The sequence below is a fragment of the Mirounga leonina genome, unplaced genomic scaffold (genome assembly GCF_011800145.1).
Source record: "Mirounga leonina isolate KUSES-001 unplaced genomic scaffold, KU_Mleo_1.0 Mir_168, whole genome shotgun sequence".
NCBI lineage: Eukaryota > Metazoa > Chordata > Mammalia > Carnivora > Phocidae > Mirounga > Mirounga leonina.
In genome coordinates this window covers 44,971,943-44,995,193 of record NW_023270426.1, presented here as the reverse complement: position 1 = coordinate 44,995,193, position 23,251 = coordinate 44,971,943, and the positions used below count along the sequence as shown (strand labels likewise).

General features: G+C 35.7%; 1 protein-coding gene across 2 annotated transcripts in view; it reads right to left on the bottom strand.

Annotated features, from left to right (window-relative positions):
- FCHO2 (FCH and mu domain containing endocytic adaptor 2) overlaps positions 1 to 23,251 on the bottom strand; it is a 127,346-nt gene that overhangs the window by 17,342 nt on the left and 86,753 nt on the right. For both annotated transcript variants that reach the window (XM_035014624.1, XM_035014623.1), the window contains exons 14-22: positions 23,237 to 23,248; positions 22,772 to 22,796; positions 20,356 to 20,398; positions 18,297 to 18,391; positions 14,082 to 14,185; positions 9,712 to 9,841; positions 4,813 to 4,924; positions 1,372 to 1,527; positions 911 to 1,043 (exon numbers count right to left, since the gene is read on the bottom strand). In XM_035014624.1, coding sequence (XP_034870515.1) covers positions 911 to 1,043; positions 1,372 to 1,527; positions 4,813 to 4,924; positions 9,712 to 9,841; positions 14,082 to 14,185; positions 18,297 to 18,391; positions 20,356 to 20,398; positions 22,772 to 22,796; positions 23,237 to 23,248 — 810 coding nt within the window. The remainder of the gene's footprint in view (positions 1 to 910; positions 1,044 to 1,371; positions 1,528 to 4,812; positions 4,925 to 9,711; positions 9,842 to 14,081; positions 14,186 to 18,296; positions 18,392 to 20,355; positions 20,399 to 22,771; positions 22,797 to 23,236; positions 23,249 to 23,251) is intronic.

Below are 23,251 nucleotides of genomic sequence, written 5' to 3'. Positions count from 1 at the left end.
GGAACTGTTCAGGTAGTTTTCAGGTCTTTTTTAGAGGAAATTGTTCCAGATATAGCTGTAGATGTGGTGTGTCCATAGAAGGAGGAGAGTTTAGGATCCTCCTATGTTGCCATCTTATACTACCTCTCCAACTCTGATTAGTTTTTTTTTTTTTAATCATTTTTTCTGCATTAGAATTCCTAACTGGTTATTTAAAATGCAACTAATTTTTGCATTAAACTCAACTTTACTAAAAGCTCTTATAGCAAATAGCTTTTCAATTGATTCCCTTGGGTTTTTCAGGAATGTAACATCACTTGTAAGTAATATCTGGGTTCTTCCTTCCAGTATTTATTACTGCTTACTTTATTCTCTTGTCTACCTGTTCTAACACCTCCAGAAAAATCTTATAAGGTGTCTTTGCCATTCCAGACTTTAACTGCTTTATGTGTTTCATTATTAAGACTGATGTTGCTGGTCTTTTCAGGTTAAGGACAAATTCATGTATTTATATTTACTCAGTATTTTAATCAGGAATAGATGGTGAATTTGATCATCTGTTTCCTTTGGCTTAACAGATTTTATTTTGAAATATCTTTAGGGATGCCTGGGTGGCTCAGTTGGTTAAGGGTCTGCCTTCGGCTCAGGTCAGGATCCCAGGGTTCTGGGATGGAGTCCCACATCAGTGCTCCCTGCTTGGCAGGGAGCCTGCTTCTCCCTCTGCCGCTCCCCCTGCTTGTGCACACTCTCTCTCTGACAAATAAATAAATAAAAATCTTTAAAAAAAAAAAAAAGATGCTAGCTTAAAGAAAGAAATATCCTTAATTCCTGGAATAAACCTCATTTGGCCATGACCTATTACTCATTTAATCTGTGAGATTCTATTTCTTAATATTTCAACTTAGGACTTTTATAAGGATAAGACACTCACCTGATACTTTAATACATCTACATTATAGTAAGAAGCAGCTGGATTTTGCTCTGATAGCTTCTTGAGGTAGATAGTAACAGCTTGCATGTTCATCCAAAAATCTTTTGTGTTAGAATCACACTGCGATGGATCACTGTATGCGTAAGAAATATTTTTGTTATTTTATCTGACTTGGCTTTATCCTTTGCCTCTGTATTGTCATTTGGTAACCTGGGAAAGACTACGTAGGAATAACCCAAAAGTAGGGAAAACTAAAGTTAGGGGGAACAAAACATAGCAGAAACTTCCTTGAACAATGAAATAATGGGAGGGAGAGAAGGATTTAACAACTACCACTATCCCCACCCAAGACACACACAGGCAGTAGAAGGCTGTATTGTCACCCAACTCAATTATTATTGCTTCAATAAAGAAGGAAAAGTTTTATAGGAATTTCACCTTCAAAACAAAAGTACACAAACCTGAACACAAGTTGTGCATTTGGAAGAATTTGCTCTAGTCTGCTGATATTTTTCACCCTGAAGCATAGCACAGCTGGAGATGGATTGCTAGTGAAGACCTTAATAATTCCACTTGGGAATGATATTGTCATGTCACCAGTGATCTTCACAATACACCTGAAATTAGGGAGTTGGAAATTTTTAAGTGGTGTATATAAGGCGTTGTAATATACACTTAAAACATACTTGGTTAAAAAGGACACATAAAATCTTTCATCATAATTAATTATATTGAAAAAATAATTGGTATTTAAAAAATGATGGTATGTGAAATGGCATACGCATGTATCCTCATCTTTGCTTAGACTTAAACTCCAAACTCCAAACACAAATGCAAGCATAAAGATCATACTCCTTCACTTGTTTGTGGAAACCATCCCCTGGCTGTACTATAAGGACACTGCTTCCTTGGTAACACTATCCTGGATCCACTCGCAGCTTTTTTTCCCTGAAAAACCCCACAGAGTCCTGGGCCTGACAGTGGCAGTGGGAGATGTCTTCCTTGCTTCTCACTGCCCCTTCCAACTCTCTATTCCTACTTCCTTCCTAAAAACCTCCAGCCTCTTTTATAACCCAAACCATCAAACTATACTACTTGGTATTCCATCCCTTTCAAGTTACCGTCAATACTCCCTTTAATTTTCCTGAAAATTTTAGCTCTTGGCCCACTGTCAGTCTGTCTCTGTACCACTACTCCTATCTTAATTTTTAGCAATTTCAATATCCACACAGATAATCCTCCTAATATTTTGGTCACCTAGTTCTCAGCCCCTTACCTCCATTGATCCTGTCTTCCAGACTACCTCAGACACACCACAGCCCCTCCATCATCTCAATTTCAGCATCCCCACTCCTCTAACGGCCATCTCCTCTTTCCCCGGCTCATTCTGTCTAGTACCATATCTCCAACAAGTCTCCAACCTCCTCAAAGCTTCCACAATCCACTGTTCCTACTACCTTTTCACTCATTCCTTCAGATCCCCATTTCCTCATCTCTTGGGATTTCCTGGTCCATCACTGTGCAATGCTACCTCTTCTCATACCTTCTTTCTCCTCCAACCTGCAATATTCCTTTCCCCTACCCATAGCCATTGACTTTAAATTTTCCTGAGGAAATAAAATCAGGAGAGAACTTACTCAGTCTCACAACTGCACTCCTACTTGACTCTGTATTCGTACCTTCCCTCCTGTTTCAACAGATGATCAGTCTATGCACCTAAGGCCAATCTCACTGCTCCTGCATTGATGCTCATCTCCTTCTACATATCAAAGGACTTCACTCATGGAATTGTACCCTTTCCTGCAAGTTCAATTTTTTCCAAAAATAATGGATCTTTCCCATTAGTGTACAGACATGATAAAATGTGTATCATCTTTTAAAAAATGAACTAAAATTAATAAAAACTTTTTCTGATTCTATCAATCATTTCTCTGCTGTTACCACTCCACCTCTCTCCTTCCACTTGGAGCAAAACATCTTGAAAGTTTTCTACACTTGCCCTTTTCAAATATAGTCATATTTGCATCATCTCCTACTCTTGAACTCCCTCCAAGCATGCTTTCATCTCCAGCACTCAACTAAAATCACTCTTGTAAATGTCACCAATGAGTTCCATAATGTCAAAGGTCCATTTTTCCTGATGTATCATCAGCATCAGTTCATCCCTCACGAAAGGGTTTTAATTCACTTCATTTCTGGGACACTGCTCTACTGGTTCTCTCCTCACCTCTCTTGCTGCATGCTGTATCAAATTCCTTTACCAAATCACTGTCATCTTCCTATTTTCGAAACACTGAAGGGAGCCAGAGTTCTCATCAGATCTCTTCTGTATTCCCTTAGGCCTGTGGCTTTCAGGATTGTATACAAATTAATGACTACTAAATACTTTATCTCTCGCCTAAGATCTATTCCCTGAACTCCAGAATCATGTATTTAGTTGTTTTAATAAGTACTTTAAACTTACCAATCTCCTCCCTTCCCAAATCTTGACAACCCTTGTTTTCAAAAGGAATTCAATATCGCATTATTACTCACGATTTCCTCAGCTAATAACCTTATTTAAGCTGCCATCATCTCTCACCTGGACTGCTGTGGTTAACCTTCTCTCTCTGCTTGTACTCTGGCTCCTTCTAGTTTATTCTCCATATGGCAGCCACAGTGCTCCTTCAAAAACCTAAGTAACCTCATCATTTCTCTGCTCAAAAGCCTTCACTGGTTTCCCACCTTGCTCAAAATAAACTCCAAACTCACCATGGTCTACAATTCCCAACCTGATCTGGTCCCGCTAAGGACTTATCTTTGACTACTCCTTTGCTAATTTCAACTTAGTGACGTAATATTCTCTTTGCTGTTCATCGAATATGCCAAGCACGCTCTGCCCTCAGACATCTGCATGGTTTGCTCCACAATATCTTTGAAACATCTTAAATTTAACATCAAAAAGGTTTTCTTTGGGGGCACCTGCGTGGCTCAGTCGTTAAGGGTCTGCCTTCAGCTCAGGTCATGATCTCAGGGTCCTGGGATCGAGCCCCGCATCGGGCTCCCTGCTCTGCGGGAAGCCTGCTTCTCCCTCTCCCACTCCCCCTGCTTGTGTTCCCTCTCTAGCTGTATCTCTCTCTGATCATTTTATCTAAAAAAAAAAAAAAAGTAGCCCTCTATTGTAATTTTGTCTCCTCTTACCCTAGCTTTTCTTCATAGCATATATATCAATACCACTCCCTTTCATGTTGTTCAACATGTAATTATCCATCAATTACTCAAGTGTGGAGGATACATCAATATAGAAAAAGTTCTCTAAAAGTTTTGCATTACTGTAAGAGAAAACTAATAAGCTGATTCTCACATAATACAAGCTTATAACAGTGTCTTTCTTACACATAGTAAGCACTCAAATATTTAATGAATGAATGTATGCTGAATGAGTACGGTTATACATGAAAAGTAGGGGTGGTCATTCACCAAAACATTTTCTTAAAAGAAGGGGGTTAAACCAATTCCTTGACAAGAGTTTCATAAATGAGACATATATTCTAGGTCTCTCTGGCAAATATAACACTTTACCAAAGATATACATTAAACCAAGATTCAGAGTTCTATCCCCTTCTCGTCAGCTGCCATCATCCTGCTCTATAGACATGTCAAACAACAGATGGGTCGTAATGGTCATAAACCTTGGGCAAGAATATAAATAAACTGGGGGGATAAAGCCATTAATACTGATTATAGTGATTTTTTTTTTTTTAAAGACAATGGCTAAATGACTATATTTGATAGCAAAAAAGGCAGGTAAATAAATAACAGAAAACTCTATTACAGAATCAAAATGTAACTCTGAAAATTTACCACTAGGCCCTCTCCCCACCAAACACATGCACACACACACACATCTTTTTAAAACTAACTTGGTGGGATCTGCTCCTTTAAAATAGGCATTAACAGATTCTGTGAGGGCAACTGCCACAGGTAAGGTGTCTTGATTTCCAAGGCTGACAGGGCTGGGACCTCGTGACACACCTAGAATACATATAATTCATTTGTTAAATCCTACATAAACACATTTATAAAATTCATCAAGACAGGTAAAGTCACAATGTTAGCTTGTCACAAATGACTCTATTACTGGTTCCATTGATGGCTCATGTATAAATCTGGAGGTTAAGAAATAGAGCATAAAACACATTGGAACGTAATACAGAGGACAAAAAAAGTCAGGAAAACACATCACACTGACTTCTTTTAAATGAAATGACACTGAACACTGGGGTTAAGGAATATCAGAACCCTTCCCCTGAAGAACTAAAATTACTAAAACATTTCTTCACAACCCTTCAGATACTAAATTGTTTCAGGTTCTACCAATCACATACAGCAGGGCATTAAACTGGATTTTTGTATTTCAGCTACTTCTATACATCAGCTATTTCTAAATTATACACTACCCATTATAATTCTTTTACTACTTCTTTGTCTAATGCTTACATTTTATTTCCTTACCTTGATAAATGGGATTAATGTTTTTTTTATAACATTCCTGACAAGGTATATTATCTAAGTAAACTTTATCTATATAAACATCAGGGGTTTTTTTTTTTTTTTTTTTTTTAAAGACTTCATTTATTTATTTGACAAAGACACAGTAAGAGAGGGAACACAGCAGGGAGATTGGAAGAGGGAGAAGCAGGCTTCCCGCTGAGCAGAGAGCCCAATGCGGGGCTCCATCCCAGGACCCTAGGGATCATGACCTGAGCCGAAGGCAGACGCTTGACTGAGCCACCCAGGCACTCCTAAACATCAGTTTTTTTTGAAGAATAATAAAATGTAGGGGCGCCTGGGTGGCTCAGTCGTTAAGCCAGTAACATAAAAATCTCAACAAATCACAACAGCTACTATTTACTAACTCTAACATGTGTCCAGCACTGAGCTAAGGTGGCATGAAAAAATGCTGCCTTTTGAAACCAAAAGTAGTTTTCCAAAGCGGGAGCATACTTGGGGAATGAGGGATGGCTAGAAAGATGAGAGGGGAGGAGGATGTATCTAGAGAAATGTTTAAGGCCCAGATCACAGCATGGAGGACCTTTAATTTTATCCTTATGGCACTAAAAACCACTAAGAATGTTTAAGAGAAACATGGCTACATTTTTCATTTAGTAAGATCACTCTGAACACAGAGTGGATCCTGGAATGAAGAGAAAAATGTCTGTTGTCATGGATTCAATTTTGGATCAGGTGAGAGATGATTAAATGAAAGATAAGGAGGGGCGCTTGGGTGGTTCAGTCGTTAAGCGTCTGCCTTCGGCTTAGGTCATGATCCCAGGGTCCTGGGATCCAGCCCCTTATTGGGCTCCCTGCTCAGCAAGAAGCCTGCTTCTCCCTCTCTCCCTCCCCCTGCTTGTGTTCCCTCTCTCGCTGTCTCTCTCTCTGTCAAATAATATCTTTTAAAAATAAATAAATAAATGAAAGATAAGGGACTGATCAAGAGGCAGAAATTTCAGGTATGTGCATAAGAAAATGTTAAGTGGAAAAAAAAGACTATAGATTAACTGAATACAACTATGCAAACACATGCTTGTGCACTGGGAAAATTTCACTGTATATGTGAATAAGTTCAGTAAACTTTTAAAAAAAAAATACATTGTTCTAGGGGTGCCTGGGTGGCTCAGGTGTTAAGCATCTGCCTTTGGCTCAGGTCATGATCTCAGGGTCCTAGGATTGAGCCCCACATCGGGCTCCCTGCTCGGCAGGAAGCCTGCTTCTCCCTCTCCCACTCCCCCTGCTTGTGTTCCCGCTCTCTCTCTCTCAAATAAATAAATAAAAATCTTTAAAAAAAAAAAATACATTTTTCTAAACTAGAGGGTCACCAGAAATTCAGAAAAGCGTATTTTTCAGAGGAAGATGAAAGCTATTATACTTTTTTACTAAACAAAACTGTATTCTCAATTATGAATTCAATCTTTTCCCTTAAAACACAACAAATGGATATTTACACAGTCATGGGTAACACTAATGTCTACTCCTACTTTGACATAAAAAAATCAAAAGAAGGGGCTCCTGGGTGGCTCAGTCTTTGGACATCTGCTTTCGGCTCAGGTCATGATCCCAAAGTCCTGGGATCGAGCCCCACATTGGGCTCCCTGCTCGGTGGGAAGCCTGCTTCTCTCCCTCTCCCCTTGCTTGTGTTCTGCTCTCACTCTCTTTCTCTCTTCTGTCAAATAAATAAATAAAATCTTTAAAAAATAAATTCAAAAGAAACCTACATATTATTATTTTTAATTATCCAACTTGGGCATATAAAATGAGAATTCTTGAAATAGTCCCTGTAAATTGTTAAGCCCATTATTGAAATATTGGCAAGTAGAAAAAAATCACTGAACAGTAAGGGGAAAAAACTCAAAACCCACTTAACATCTTGGCATATCCCCTTGAGTATTTCCTATTCTTATTTGCCTTTCAAAATCATATTGCATATGCATAGTTCAAAAAAAAGTTTGACATAGGAAATATGTAATCAAGTCCTTAAAATAGTATAGAAGTCTAAATTTATAATGTACTATTCAGAATAAATCATTTCTTAGAAATAAAAAATTACCTGTATTCTTTAGAAGGGTATCACATATTCTAATTTTGGTGTCATTGTTCTATATTTAAACAACTGTATGTGTCGAAAATGCAGAGAGCTTATAAAATTGAAGTAAGAAGTATCTTCCTATAACAATCAATGGATAATTTTGTGGAATTCCTTTTGGCTCAGGATTAAAAAACACTCCCAATTATTTGCTACCTTTGTACCTCCAACCTCACCTCACAATATGGATGGCTTTCCTAGGACATTCTTTGCTCTGGTAGTTGAGGTATTACCATTCTTTTAACTGACATAGTCTTTCTGCTTCTTTTCTAATCACTTTTTCTCTGGTTCTGACAACTTTAGCAATAAGATTTATGGACATTCTTTAATGCTGAGGAGGAAAGAAAAGCAAGGAGATGGAAGGCAATACAAAAATACTGTAGGTTTTTATAAGGGGGGAGCTGATATCAATAGATCCTGTACAGCAACTGGACATAATTAGTACAAAATTGAGAAAGTTAAACCTTAGAGTTATTCTTGACTTCTGAGACAGCATACATCGCTGAAAAAGGAAAAATGAGGTAACAAAGTATTTTAGATACTTTAAGATCATTAGTCAACACATACGTTGCTTCTGATACAATACCTTGTGAAGTCTCACAGTGCTTTTCAATTTCAGAGAGTGTCCCAATCAAATTATCATCTTCTATCATATTTAAATAAAAGACAATATTGCAGGAAAAGAAAACATTTTCAAGAAGAATCAAAAACTTAAACATAATAAAAAAAAGTTAACTTTTATGGTAGACTTAAAGTGCCTTTGTTGTACAAAATCCACATTGTATCTTGCCTGCCGGTATCATCGTATCACCTCCCTGTAGTTCCCTTATTGCCGGCGCTGGCCCAAACTAAAAACAAGTATGTACCTAGTACCTACTCAATCAAAAACAGTTTCCATCACAAATTGAAATCCTTCTAAATAACCTAGAGAAAATGGAGAACTAAAGCAAATTTTGGTTAACTAGACCACCTGTCTAACTTTTAAAGGACCCTCTGTTTTTTATGACTGAAACAGTCTGCAAAACCAAAATTAGTAACATATATACAAAGAAAATATAAGAAGAAAGTGCTCAATACAGCAAATAGAAAAACTTACTAGATGTATTCTACCTGAAGTTAAAAGATAGGAAAAATGATATGCTCATAAAGGTGTATATAAAATAAGATGGTAACATTATGTTTGGACATGTAAAAATCAAAGAACTTTTAATCTTACGTTAGCCTATATTATGTCATTTTTACGATGGCCACACTTAGAAAATGCCCTTCTCCTTTCTGAGTTTTGACAAATCAAATTGGATATAATTAAATCTGCTTAAATATGGCTATTATTCTCAAACTTAGCATGCATCACAATCACCTGGAAGGCCTGTTTAAAAATTGCTAGCCCCACACCGAGTTTGGGATTTAAAAGGTCTCTGTTTCTAGTAAGTTCCCAGGTGATGCCACAGATGGTGTAGGTACAAGGATCACACTTGGAGCACTACTGAACTATGCTGAGTTAGTGTGCATCAGTAATTGGCATTATCAAAGATAAACTCATTACTACTTAGAAGCAGTGGCAGGGACAGTTCTAACTTTGATGAGAAGTTGTCATTCCCATAACACAGCAGCTTTAAGTGGCTTTGTGCTTTACTAACAGTGGGTAAGAAATGTAGTAAGAATTTGTAGAAAAAATTAAAGATAGAAAAATGTCTTGAGCAAAATCTAGATGTAATAAAATACTGGATTTACTGGGTGGGATTTAGGTTTATACGCCTGCATCCTAACATCTACTTTTAGATCTTTATGATTTAAATTCTTGTAGAAATACTTATTAATTGCAAGCACAAAACTCCTTTAAGTTGAATCATTATTAAATAAAAACTCCAAGGAATGCAAGTATCACTTCACATTAGAAAGGACTGCATAATATTTGGCCTTCAACTATTTATATTGGTCAGTACTTTATAAATTTGATGCACTCTTAACAGTGCTTAAAAAAAAAAAAGCCTCCTATTCAAGTAACAGAAACTGTGTAACAGAAAAGGAAAATGTGGCTAGTCTGATAACACCAGGTGTGTTTCCAAAATCCAAAATTTCTAATGTTAAATTCTTCATGAGCTCATTAAAAAACAAAATTCAGCCTGACCATACTTGGAATGCTAACTATCACATGTAATCTATGATAATCACTTACCTACTGTTGGAGTATTGGCAGCACTTAATGAAGCTGAAGATGAGATAGAGGAAGAACTTTCTGCCCGGGCTAAAGGAGCTGCAGGAGGTGGGCTAGTATTGGAAGTTACAGGTGGGCTGAATGGCCTGGGCTTAAAAACAAAAAGTTATTTACCAAAATGCTAAAACAGTTCTTCCTTATAAGAAAAGATTTTTAGGTATCAGGTAAGATTAATTTTAATATACTAAATCTAATTTATTGTTTCTTGTAACTAAAAATAGAAATGCCATAGGTCAAATGATTTTCAAGAGTAGATTAAAGGCTGAGAAGGCTATTTTAAAATAATGCTGTCAAGAGAACCTTTAACCAAAGAACATTTTCTCTATTTCAAAAAGTATGTTTAAGACAGATTCTCAGAAGTTAAATTGTAAGTTTAAACAGTATGAAGGATTTTCATACATACTGCCAAACTGCTTCCCAAAAGGATTATTCACTTTACTGTCTATAAATATAAGAGAATATTTCTCTGCACCCTTGTCAGCAATGAATGAGCATTAGAAGAAAAATAATTTTTAAATTGATAATAAGATTGGCATTTTGCGCCTTTTATGAGTTGTCTTTGTTAGCTTTCGCTGATTTAGTTTTGTGAGGGCTTAGTATAACCTGAGCTTTCACTAATCCTTTGCTTTATTTGCTGCAAACCCTAAATCTTGCCTGCCCTTTATTTTCGGTGTTTACAAACGTGTCCATTTTCCCTTTATAATTCCTTATAATGCTTCCTCATTGAGACAGTTTACCCCATAAAAGAGGTTTGAGATATCTTAATTCTACTGTGTCCCCACTTTTCTAAACATAAAAACAAATACAAAAAATAGAACTTCATTTCTTTTACCTGGGGAAATGGATTTTTCCCTTCCACATTCCTAAGTGTTCCAATAATAGATGAGCAACACTTCCTCAGGGATTTCATTTTTTAAAATAAGGCATGCTTACCTTATTTAAAAATAACCTTTTCCTGCTTATAAAAGTATTAACTGAAAACAATACTTATTTAGTGCCTACTATGTGTCAGGCCATGGGTTAGGAACTACATACAAAGCAGTGAATAAAAAAAAGATATTGTTCCTGTCCTCAATTATTTGAGGGACATGAAAAACAAATGGCAAAAACAAAACCCTTAATAAGCATTCATACACTAAAATTAGTCAACTCTTGATTCTATGAATATACATTTATAAAAATTAGATACCATCCAAAGTGTTTTATACTAAGTAAACCCCCACTCCCGCAAATAACTTTAAACTATTAGTTCCAGAGAATGGCTTTTTGATGACTGATAATGATGACTAATAAGACTGAAAAAATATAGTAAGGTGTAAAACTGCAGCTCCCTATATATACAGATGAAAGTAGTGCATGGCATGAGGCCAAACACATAGTAAATTCAACAGCTAATCTGAAACCTGCAAGCTTAGAAAAAAGTCTTGATCAACTACTGTGGGGGAAATTTCTCCTGTAGCAACATGGCCTTATGACCAATATTATGTCGCTACATTTTTATAATTTACAATTTAGAATGTGTGCTTTATAATTTTTTATGAAAGGACAAAAACACCTATTTTTTCAAGTGATTTTCCCTTATTGTAGAATGGCACTTGTCCAGTACGGTAGCCACTAGCACTAGAAATGTGGCTAGTCCAAATTTGAGATGAGCTTTAAGTATAAAATGCACAGATTTTGAAGACTTAGCACACACAAACAGAAAAGATACTCTCACTCCTTATACTGATTACATTATAAAATGATTTTTTTTAATGAGTAAAATAAGTCAATTTCACTGTTTTTACTTTTTTAATGTGGCTACTAGAAAACTTTAATATATGTTGCTGCGTGGTATTTCTATTGAACAGCACTACTTAAAAACAGCAGTTCTTAAAATGCACCAGAAGCACTCACAGGGCCACTTCACAGAGCTTCTGATTTTCCTGGGGTAGAGCCAGAGAAGCTGCATTTCTACCAAGATCCTACGTGATGGTAATGCTGCTGCTGGTCTGGGGACCAAACTTTGAAAACAACTGCTCTAGAACAATGAGGCATTCCCTATCGAAATGTGAAAGGGTGTGATTATAGACCCTGTGAACATCTAGTCTCCCCAGAAAAGTGCACATACAAGCATGCAAGGAAAAGAGCACTCTGATGTACAGCTGGAGAGAATTCAAATCAGCATAACCTTTCTGGTGGGCAATACAGCAATAATCAAGAGTCTTAAAAATGTGCCTTTAGTTCATGAATTTTACTTTAAAATTTTTTACTAATAATGTATGCAAAGAAGTAAACAAAAGGATATTCATTAAGACATTGTTTATAATGAAATCATTAAGGCAATGCTGAATAATGAAAACTTGGAAATAAACTAAATGTCAAATAATCACATTTCTAAAAAACCTTTGAAAATTTAATGCTGACAGACAGTGCTGTTGTAAGAGCATTTATGCTCTGCAGTTGTTTCAAAAGGTGCTCCTTGAAGCCCTCAGGGTGGTTTCTAGAAGGTTTGCAAGGCTAGGGCAGGGAATAAAGGGTGAAAGATTCAAGTAGAAAAGTCCCACTTTTACTTATTTAATAGATTTGCAACTTAAGATCATTTGACAAAGGATTCTACCACTTGAAAGAAGTTTGAAATCTATGGAATAATTCATGAAATAGATATCCCCCAAATATTTTCAAGTGAAGAATAAAAAATATGTAAGGTATGACCTTTGATTTATCATTCACAGTTAACTTTTTTGAGCAATTACTTGCATTTCAAGCAACTCATTTAAGTCTCACACCACCTATTATCTTTATACCCATTTACCGATAAGGAAACAGAGACTCCAAATATATAACTTGGTTAATGTTGCTCAGGTAATTAGTCACTAATAAGCTGTGCTTTTTTAACAACTATGTTTTACTGCAAATGAATACTTAAGCACTCAAAAATTAATGAAAGGGTATAATAAAAGAGGTTAAGTGGATATCTTTGGGTCATGAAGTATGGAAGGGATTTTAATTTTCTGTTTTATCTATTTCCCAAATTTTACATGATCTCTTATAATCAGGAAAAAATCCCATGTTACTAAGAGGCAGTCATTTTTGTATTACTCAAATAATCATGATCTTGGCAGCCTGTACCTAGAGTCTTTGAGTTCACTTCCTTAGGTCTGTTAGGATAAAAGGAGAAAGATGTCACCATTTCAACACTTGGTGCTCCAGCCTTTTCATTTATTCATGAAACATCTCCTCACTATGTGACAGGTATTATGCAAAGTATGAGTTCGCCAAAGGTATAGTCCGGTGAAGGAAACACACAAGGAAAGTATATATAATGTAATTTGTGCACCAGAAGAAATATGAGCAAAGTATAGGGGTATAAGGAAGAGAATGATTAAATCTACTTGGGGAAGAGTAATGATCAAAGAGGGCTTTAGCTAGATGATAGCTGGTTCTTAAAAAAAGAGACCAGTGTCCTACATAGACAACTGAGGGACATTTTAGTAAAGGGAGCAAAATAAAACACGGATGCATAAAAGAATATGATGTGTTTGATGAACAGTGCAAAGTTTTAAAGGGCTGGAACATAGGTTGCAAAGAGGAGAAACTTGGGCAGTTAGTCTGGTAATAACCTAGGTGTTGAGGCAACTTGATAAAAAGCCTTGTACATTCAGCTAAAACATTCAACCACATGGATAGTGGGGAACCAATGGAGATGTCTATCTGGGGAAAAAGGTTAAGCTTGACTTTTAGAAATATAACACTGGTAATTAGTGTAAAACATGAAGCAAAGTAGAAGAGATGAGAGGCAAGTGGTTTGGGAGAGCCTCACTCTGAATGTAACTTGTAGATTTTCTTTAATTACCTGACAACTTTTGTAGGCCAATACTTTTTTCCTGAAGCAACATGTACTTTGACAAGTCAGTTAAGTGATCTGAACAAACTCTAGTTTCTTTATGTATAAAACAAAGCTGGACTAGATGCCCTCCAGGATTCTCCTGCCAGTATACTTCTAAGCCCTAAGAACAGGCCACCATTCCTTCCTTAGTATTTGACTTAAAGCAGAGTTACATAAGTATTGCTTCTTAAATGTGAAAGAATGATTACTGAATGGTATTTTTATGTGCTAACTTTCTCCAGAATCTCCCTTCCTCCTAAGCAATGTATCAATCCATGTGTATGATCACTGAGCTAATATGAGGGAGTAAAGGGAAATGTTGGATGGGAAACTTTTCTACTCTTTGAAGACTCAAGTAGATAATTCCAAGTGCTTAACTGTAAAGGGGCATATAGAAAAAATACCATTTGCATCTTAAATCAAACAGTTATAATTAAAAAAAAACAAACACCTGAGTACATACTATTTCATTAATCCCACTGAGTTTGCCTGAAGTAAGCTTTGGTCTGGAAGCAGGCCTTGGAGGTGGGACAATGGTGCCTACAGAAAGAGGAGTTGTGGGCCTGGCTGGTAAGGGGAAAAAGAGAATTTGAAGAAAATCATTAGTTTGTAGCAATCCTTACATAAAGACATCCTATTATAGAGGAACTCTTAGGACTCAAAGCTCATTTTCAGGAGTTTTTAAATATATATAATTATTGATATTTGGTGAAATACTGGGAATCTATCAAATAGGCTTTTCTTGAAGCTAACAATATTCCTGGAAAAAAAAACAAAAAACATTAACTTTTATCAACTGTATTCCTATTTCAATTCTTTATACCCGTAAAAAAATAAAATCTGACAAATAAGCTAGTGAAAATAAACCAATTGAAGGCTAAGGTCTTTAGTTTATTGCCAGTCCATCTACTTACAGACAGTAATGTAAGACCAAGCCTTTGAAGTAACACCTTCGAAGTAGTAATATGAACTCTAAATAAAACACTTACCTTAATTAAAAGTCAAATTACAAGTTGAATTACATTGCAAAGTTTCTGGTGATAATTAGAAGTATTAAAAATATCTTATTTATGAAAAAAATTCCTCCAAATCACTATTTTTGGTAAGAAAACACCCCCTATAGAAATCCTATATAACATTCACTGCTCCTAAATCCTACATAAATTTAATGTTCACTGTTTTTCAACGTCATCTGCAAGTTTTGCCACTTTATAAATCAGACACTAACCTGAGCAGTCCTAATTAAAAATAACTCTATCTTGGTAGAAATTAATGAAATCCAAGTGTACATCATCAAAATTCACAAATGTATTAGCATAATCAAAACAAGAGTGAAGAATGGAAGCAAATACGTTTAAATCTTTTTTTTTTTTTTTTAAGATTTTACTTATTTGTCAGAGAGGGGGAGCGGCAGGCAGAGAGAGAAGCAGGCTCTGTGCTGAGAAAGGAGCCTGACGAGGGACTCGATCCCAGGACCCTGGGATCATGACCTCAGCCAAAGGCAGATGCTTACCCGACTGAGCCACACAGGCATCCCTGTTTAAGTCATCTTTATTTTAAAGGATTTTCAAATCCCTTTGGTTCATTCTAAAAGGTGGGGCTATAATTCAGACTGAAGAATATGGATGGGAAGAAATATAAATCATTACATTAAGTTTGCAGATGTGCAAAGTTAAAAATATATGAACAGGCCTCAGTATATCCATGGAGAAACAAACTGACGACCGATGGTCACTGATGAAGCAATGTAGGTGTGAAAGGAAGGAGAATGGAGGCAACAGGAAAGGTAGTCACAGAGGCGTGAAAGTCACAGCGTGAGGGGTATGGAATCATTTAGAAAGCATGTCCTAGGAAAGGATAATAGATACAAGCACAGTTCAAGTTGCTTGAAGGAAACAACATAAAGCTGCTAAGAAACCATGTGTAGATTCTAAGGCTGCTGCCTTCTTCCAGTGAGCACCACTTCTTTCATGCTGCACTCCTACTTTAAACAGTACACTGGAAGAAATGTGCACCAACCTGAGAACCATAACACTTCCCTGTGCTATGACATACTGACTTTAAAGATAGGCTCATTATCAATGAAAACAGCACTGACCGATATCCAAGTTATTTCAAGCTTGTGAGAGCTTAACATCATAGAGACATGTATACCTGAGCTTCATTACTGACAAATGGCCTATCCAAATTACAGTAAGATTGACTCCAAACAAACCTAGCCTGGTAGAACTGTTAAAGTTCAGCTCTTTCAAATAATCACAGTTTGCTTTTTCAAATTCCAAATACATGCTGGTTTCAAGTAAAGACTCAATTACTGTACACTCAAACAAATTATTGGGAGACAAAGAGTTTCTGTTGCACTCTTCAAGTTCCTTAAGCTGAAGGAGGGGAAAGCAGTTGAAAACCAGAAGCAACAGGAAAATTCTTGAACAAAAGCATGAATCTACATAGCCAAATAGTTTTCTTGTTTCAGGTTAATGTTATTTTAATCACTCAAAACTAGAAAAATGTAGTAATACATTTTTTAAACAAAAACCTGAGCCCTAATTTTCTATTAACTGAGGAAAATAAGTACGTGGATTAAGAAACTTAAAAAACATATGAGTAAAACTGAAGGTCCAAAATATATAAAGCCATAATTATTCCTGTTTTCTCAGAGGAGCAAAAGGTATCTCTAACAGTTGGCAAAAGTCTAAACACTGATATATAAATAAAACCCTCCTATGATAAGTCTTACTGTAGACCATTTCTTCTGTTGATGAATTAACTGAGCACTTGTAATCTGCAAAAATCCCTTAAAATTATCTTTTGAAAAATATTAGACTAGTTTTTTATATTAATTCCAACACTAGATTTTATCTATCACTAGCCAGTCAGGCACTTTGCTGAGTAACACAGCACTATCACCTTTTCACCTTGTCAAATCTTTTGAGATTTTTACCATCATCTCTTTTCAACATGACTAACATTCTTGGAAAGGTAAAATAATTTGACATCATTTTTCAGACTGTATAGGAAGTTAAAAATGCATACAAAAGTGAACTTAAAACATGTATTAACCTTTTGTTACTTTTTATTTCATAGCTACTACACATCAAATGGCCACTGAACAAAAATGAACCATTTTTAACCTGAAGTTAAAAGTGATAGGGGTGAAACATACTTGAAACAGTTAGCAAGAGGAAAAGCAAGAACTTTTTTGAAAAGGAAGAGACAGTGCTGAAAGAGTAAGAAACTATGGGCGGAGTTAGGAAGAAATTTCTATATAACTAAAGCCTCTGTGATACCAATGTGAAAATTTTTATTCAGTATTTTGAAAAAATAATTTTAAATATATTAACAAAATTGAAAAACATACTTAGAATGATCTTCATTCTGACATTTTCACTAAACAAAAAAGAGCCTGTAATGACAACTTCAGTTTTCCCTGTATACTTACTTTTCTTATACAATCTGTTAGGTTAGTTTTATAAAACTAAATAATAACATGCCCATTGAGGAAGGCTATAATGCCACTTCAGATTATGTTCAACAATCTTTCATTGTTTCTTGCTGTTTTACAAGTATTAAATATAGATCACTGCTCCTTCAAAATTCCAAATTGGAGTTAAGGTTGCCTAACATCCATTTATAATTTCTTTTAAAAATTGGTTTATGAACAATCTAATTTTAAATACTGGTGTTTACTTTGTTAATAGTAAAATGTTTTGGAATGGCTTATAGTTTAGTTAATATGTCAGAGTGCAATAAACAGAATGAAGACTTTAAAATTAGTAAGATCCAGGTTTGAATCAATGCTTCATCATTTCCTATGAAATGATCTCAGAGAAGTTCCTGATCATCTCTGAGCTTTACTTTTTTTTTAATCTACAAACAGGGACATTAAAATGGACTTCATGGAGCAGTTAATGAAGTGAAACTAAACAGAGTGTGTGTAACTCCTAGCAGAGCAACGTGGCATGAACTCGATCAATTCAAGTTCTCTCCTCACCATTCCATCACTCTCCTAACCCCAAATACTGAACAGCATTCATGAAATCCCAGAGAAGGCTGAAGACCAACTTAAAGTGAATTTATTTTCTTGCTTTGAACAAGCAATGGTTTTATTAAACAAGCATTTTGATGCCTACTTGGATTGTTGGCTAGTGGGATTTTATATTTTAAACAACAACTAAAAAGCATTCATCAGGTTCTTTGACACATTGCTTGGGAAGTGCTAAAGCCTTTCTGGAAAGCAGTTTGGCAATAAATACCAATGGGTATATCTTGAGACTCAAACGTTGTACTGATAAATTATAAGGATATTACGAAACGTACACAAAATTCTATCCATGGATTTTCATAATACTAGAAAACTGGATGCAACTCAAATGTCTGGTAAGAAAAGACTGATAACACTAATGCACATCTATGCAGTGGAATTATCTAAGAACAGTGAGAATTATTTGGGCACTGATAAGGGAATGATGCATAGAAATATATAAATTAAAAAAATTGGTGTTTCATAAATTTTTGTTTAAGCCATAGGTCCTTCAGCTAACAAAACCAGTATAAAATCACTTTATCTGGCAATATGAGGATAAGTTAAGAATATTTTTTATCAGTAAGTATAACACAAAAGTGACTAACGAATTCCTCAGTTTAAATATATATATACACATACACACACACACATTACCTGATGATGACGATGAAGTTAGTGAAGTTGAAGAAGATGAATCAAGAGATGGTCCAAACAGGGGATCCCAAGCAAGTAAATCACTGGTCCCTTTCCTGCAATAACATTTTAAAAATAAAGACTTTAACAAAGGAATATTTTATTAGTATAAAATTTAGTCACTTTTATCTCACAGAATTGTAATAGCTAAATATATAGCATTTAAAAGTTGGATATTCTGCCAATGGAATATGTGAAGAAACTTAACAAATACTGGTTTAAATTAAAAATTTTTTTAACTACTATAAGCAGAACTTCTGGTAACATTATGTAGGAGGCAGTAGAGAAGATAATGGGCACCAATCACACCTTCTTAACTGTGTTTGGGGCTGGAAGAATAGAAATCATTTCAGCTTTACAAATGAAGAAAAGCAGCCCACTGGAGTCTAAATGAGCTGCCCAAGGACACAAAGGTACTTGATTCTACAGTAGTGTCAGGTCTGTTCATTCACACCTAGCACCAAATCATGCACAGGAAATCAGGCAGAAATTTTATAAGGTCAGAGTTAAGTACTTTTAAAAAAATCTTTTACCCTTTCCTCTTCATCTTTGAAATTGGCAAGTACAGAAGTAAGCCCAACAGCTTGATATAAATTTCAAAGGTCTGATTACTATAGTAGATCATGCAAGGGCAGGACTTCTCCCTAGACAATCCACAGTCTGGGCCACTGAGGCAGTCTAGTGAAATGTTTGGATCATGCATGTCTTTTTACGAGAAGTCATCAAGACTATGGACAAAATCATCAAGAGCATCAACTTTCAAGTTTCAAAAAACTCAACATGCTGTATAACCAAAGATTTCCCACCAATGACCCCTTGAAATCCACCGGACTAATTTCTCTTAGGATTCAACTTAATCCCATTAAAACAATATTTTAATGTATCAAACTGCCATTATTTAATACAGTGTTTTTAAATCTTAGAAAACAGGCTCATTACAATGAAAATGGTACAATTATCTATAAGCACATATCTAGTATCTCAACATGCACCTACATGGAAGCACACTACATCCTGTATATAAAACGTAGAATCACAACTGCATAAATTACTAAAAACAAAATTTTTAAAACACTGAACTTACCTTTAAAAATGATAAATGAATACCATCACTGTGCTCAATTAGTGCCTAGTTTTCAAAGTATCAAATTATCTTAAGCTATCCATTTAATGAAGCCTATACTTTTACTTATGCAAAAAAATTAAAAGAATGTATTCTTATTGACAGATACTGAAATGAAAAAGGACCCTTAAAACATTTTTTTTCTTTTTAAAAAGAGCTAGCAACACGTTTTCTAGCCTTTTTAACTTAATTGAGACACTTCCTTGTTTTGAAGTTCATGAAAAGGACAATCTATTTTACACAGTCACAGCCAAAACTGAAGGAAGAAAGAAAATTTCCATGAGAATAACTAGTTGAAATACAGACATGAACGAACTTGGGACATTAGCCTTTATTTAGAAGCAGTGAAGCCACGAAGGCCATTTATAAGGATTTTTAAAAAAATTATAGTGTCAAATGAGAATTTAAAACAGCTAGACACTCCACAGAGTGTTTCACAGCTTAGAAAAGAGGATGATTACCAACACTCAAACTGAAACTGCAAAGATAATAAAACTCTAGAAAAAAAGGACAAAAGAATATTTAATTCTAAACACAGTAAAGGGGTAAGGATGAACAGGTAGAGGACAAAGGTTTTTTAGTACAGTTGAACTATTCTGTATGACACCATAATGGTAGAGACACATGTCCTTACCCATTTGTCAAAACTCACAGGATACATAAGAACAAGAGTGGATCCTAATGTAAACCACGGTGACAATGATGTGTCAGTGTAGGTTCATCAGTTCTAACAAATGTGTTACTCTAGTGGGGGATTCTGATAGTGAAGGAGGCTGGGCATATATGGGGGCAGAGAATATATATGCAAAACCTCTGTAGCTTCCCCTCAATTTTGCTATGAACCTAAAACTGCTATGAATAGTCTATTTAAAAATAAAATATAACTATGAAACTTACTCATTGGATGCAGCACATGGCTTTGATTTTGTTAGCTCTTCACCTAATTAAAAAAATCAAAATGTGAAAAAATTCATAATCTGAGTAATATTTAAATGTTAAGAGAAACATTATATGCATAACTCATTACTATGAACAATTTTAAAATTGTGGAATTGGTAACAGTTTTTTAAATTATGAAGAAAAGGAAAATAAGACTTTTTTTTAAGATTTTATTTATTTATTTGACAGAGACACAGTGAGAGAGGGAATTTAGAGGGAGTGGGAGAGGGAGAAGCAGGCTTCCCGACAAGCAGGGAGCCCAATGCAGGGCTTGATCCCAGGACCCTGGGATCATGACCTGAGCCGAACAAAGGCAGACGCCTAACAACTGAGCCACCCAGATGCCCCAGGAAAATAAGACTTCAGCAAATTTTCTAACATGCTAAGAATATCATCTAAGAATATCAAAATAATAGCTGAATTTCTGCTATGTCCTCATTTCTTCTAACATCTTTGGTAAGAAATTACTTAGGTCAATGAAACTATCATATTCATGAAAATAAAACTGCTGTTCAGATCACTGAAATATGGGCTAGAACTATAAAAGTTAGAACATACGTTGAAATATGTAAGTATTACTCAAGAATTATAGCTGATGAATCATGAAAGCATTTTTCAAGTTCTAAGAATATTATGTTGACCAAAAATAGTTATTCTTGAAGGATATCTTGAAAAATTAAAATTTTTATAGGAACCTAGAGCAACAGTCTTGATAAGATAGGCTGTTTTGCTCCCTTTTGCACTGGTAATGTGAATCATTTCATTAGCAACTGTACGAAAGTAAAGAGACTCAGTAATGTGCAAAAGTCATGTCAGTTCATAAGCAAATTTCCCTGCACCTTAATGTCTTAGATCACTAACCAATAGCTGATGAATGAAAATACAGCAACATGGTTAAGTGCAGCAAACTATGAGGAATATCACTCTGTACATGATGTCCCTTCCTACCACACTGTCCCACATTGAGCTCAATTTGGCCCTCTGTTTGGCCCCAAAGTACCTACTGTGCTGTTCTCCTCCATGTTTCTGCAATTTGCCCTTTCGTAAGTAACTGCATAAAAGCAGCCCACTTTTATCCTCATTTTCCTGGCATCCCTATATCAATAAGCTACTCACCATTTTTTTTTAAACTAAAATCTTACTTTTAGTTTGGTATTTATTATGCATTTAATAAGTCTTGTCAATTGTGCTAGAATTTTTTTAAAAATTTTGATTTGAAGGAGAGAGCATGAACCGAAGGGGGGAGGGCAGGGATGGGAAGAGGAAGAGGGAGAAGCAGGTTCCCCACCGAGCAGGGAGGCCAACCTGGGGCTTGATCTCAGGATGCCGGGATCATGACCTGAGCCAAAGGGAGATGCTTAACCGACTGAGCCACCCAGGTACCCCGAATCTTATGGGTAGAATTTTTAATAGGATTGATGTTATGATTTTTATTAAGCCTTATGTTTACAAAATTGCATAACTTTTGAGTAGGCTGCCTTAACTCTACTTTTTCCCACCTTCGATATTTTTAATGATGATGCTGAAGATGCCAGCACCCACCCCCCAATTTTTTAGTATAATTAAGTTACTATACTAAAAACCATACAATACAAATTGCAATTATGATATGACTTATAAGTAAAGCTAAAACTTACTCATCTCATAATGCCTTCTGGTTCATGAGGCAGAGTTATGCCAGTTAAACAGTTGTTTTTTTTTTTTTTAAGATTTTATTTATTTATTTGACAGAGAGAGACACAGTGAGAGAGGAAACACAAGCAGGGTGAGTGTGAGAGAGAGAAGCAGGCTTCCGGCTGAGGAGGGAGCCCGATGCGGGGCTCGATCCCAGGACTCTGGGATCATGACCTGAGCCGAAGGCAGACGCTTAACGACTGAGCCACCCAGGCGCCCTGCCAGTTAAACAGTTTTAACATTGTTATCTTTGGCTTTGTTGATTTCTGAAAAATGCTGTAGCCAAGTATTAAACTTGAAGGCATGTCTAAATGCTAAAAGAAATAATATACCTAAGTTGTCTTCTGTTTAAAGTTAGTATCCTTCTAGTCTGTTGTTAACAGTTGTGATGAGAACAAACCATTTATTTTTCTAACTACATATGTAAGGCTACAATAAGCTTAGCAAACTGCCTAATAAAATTTTTTTAAGATTTTATTTATCTGACAGAGAGAGAGCGCGCACAAGCAGGGGGAGCAGCAGAGGGAGAGGGAGAAGCAGGCTCCCCAGCAAGCAGGGAGCCTGATATGGGACTCGATCACAGGACCCTGGGATCATGACCTGAGCTGAAGGCAGACACTTAACCAAATGAGCCACCCAGGCGCCCCTGCCTGATAAATTTTAATAGACATAAAATAACCAATTCAGATGTCAAACTTACTAGATGAATTCCGATTCATCTGCACCTAAAACAGAAATGCAAACACTACGTGTCATTAAACAAATAATTTGGTAATGAAATACTTGGTAAAAAAAAAAATTTTTTTTTAATATATTTTTAATTTTTTTAAGTAGGTTCCATGCCCAACACGGTGTTTGAACTCACAATGCTAAGATCAAGAGTTGCATGCTCTAACAGAGTGAGCCAGCCAGGTTCATACTTCATAAAATGTTAATGGGCATCCAATTTTAAGTTGTTTTTAGTATATCTACTCAATTATAAACTACATTAAAAAAACCTTTCAGTGTTTTATAGTAAAAGATTATCAAAATGTTAGTACCTACAGCAAGATACTGTGATTTGCTAGTTTAAAAAATTTAAAACAAATACTTTGAAAATCAACGTTCAAACATTAAAAGGATTTTTTTTAAGTCAGTAGGTAAAAATATAAAATCTTGTACTTACTGGGCTGTGTCTCTA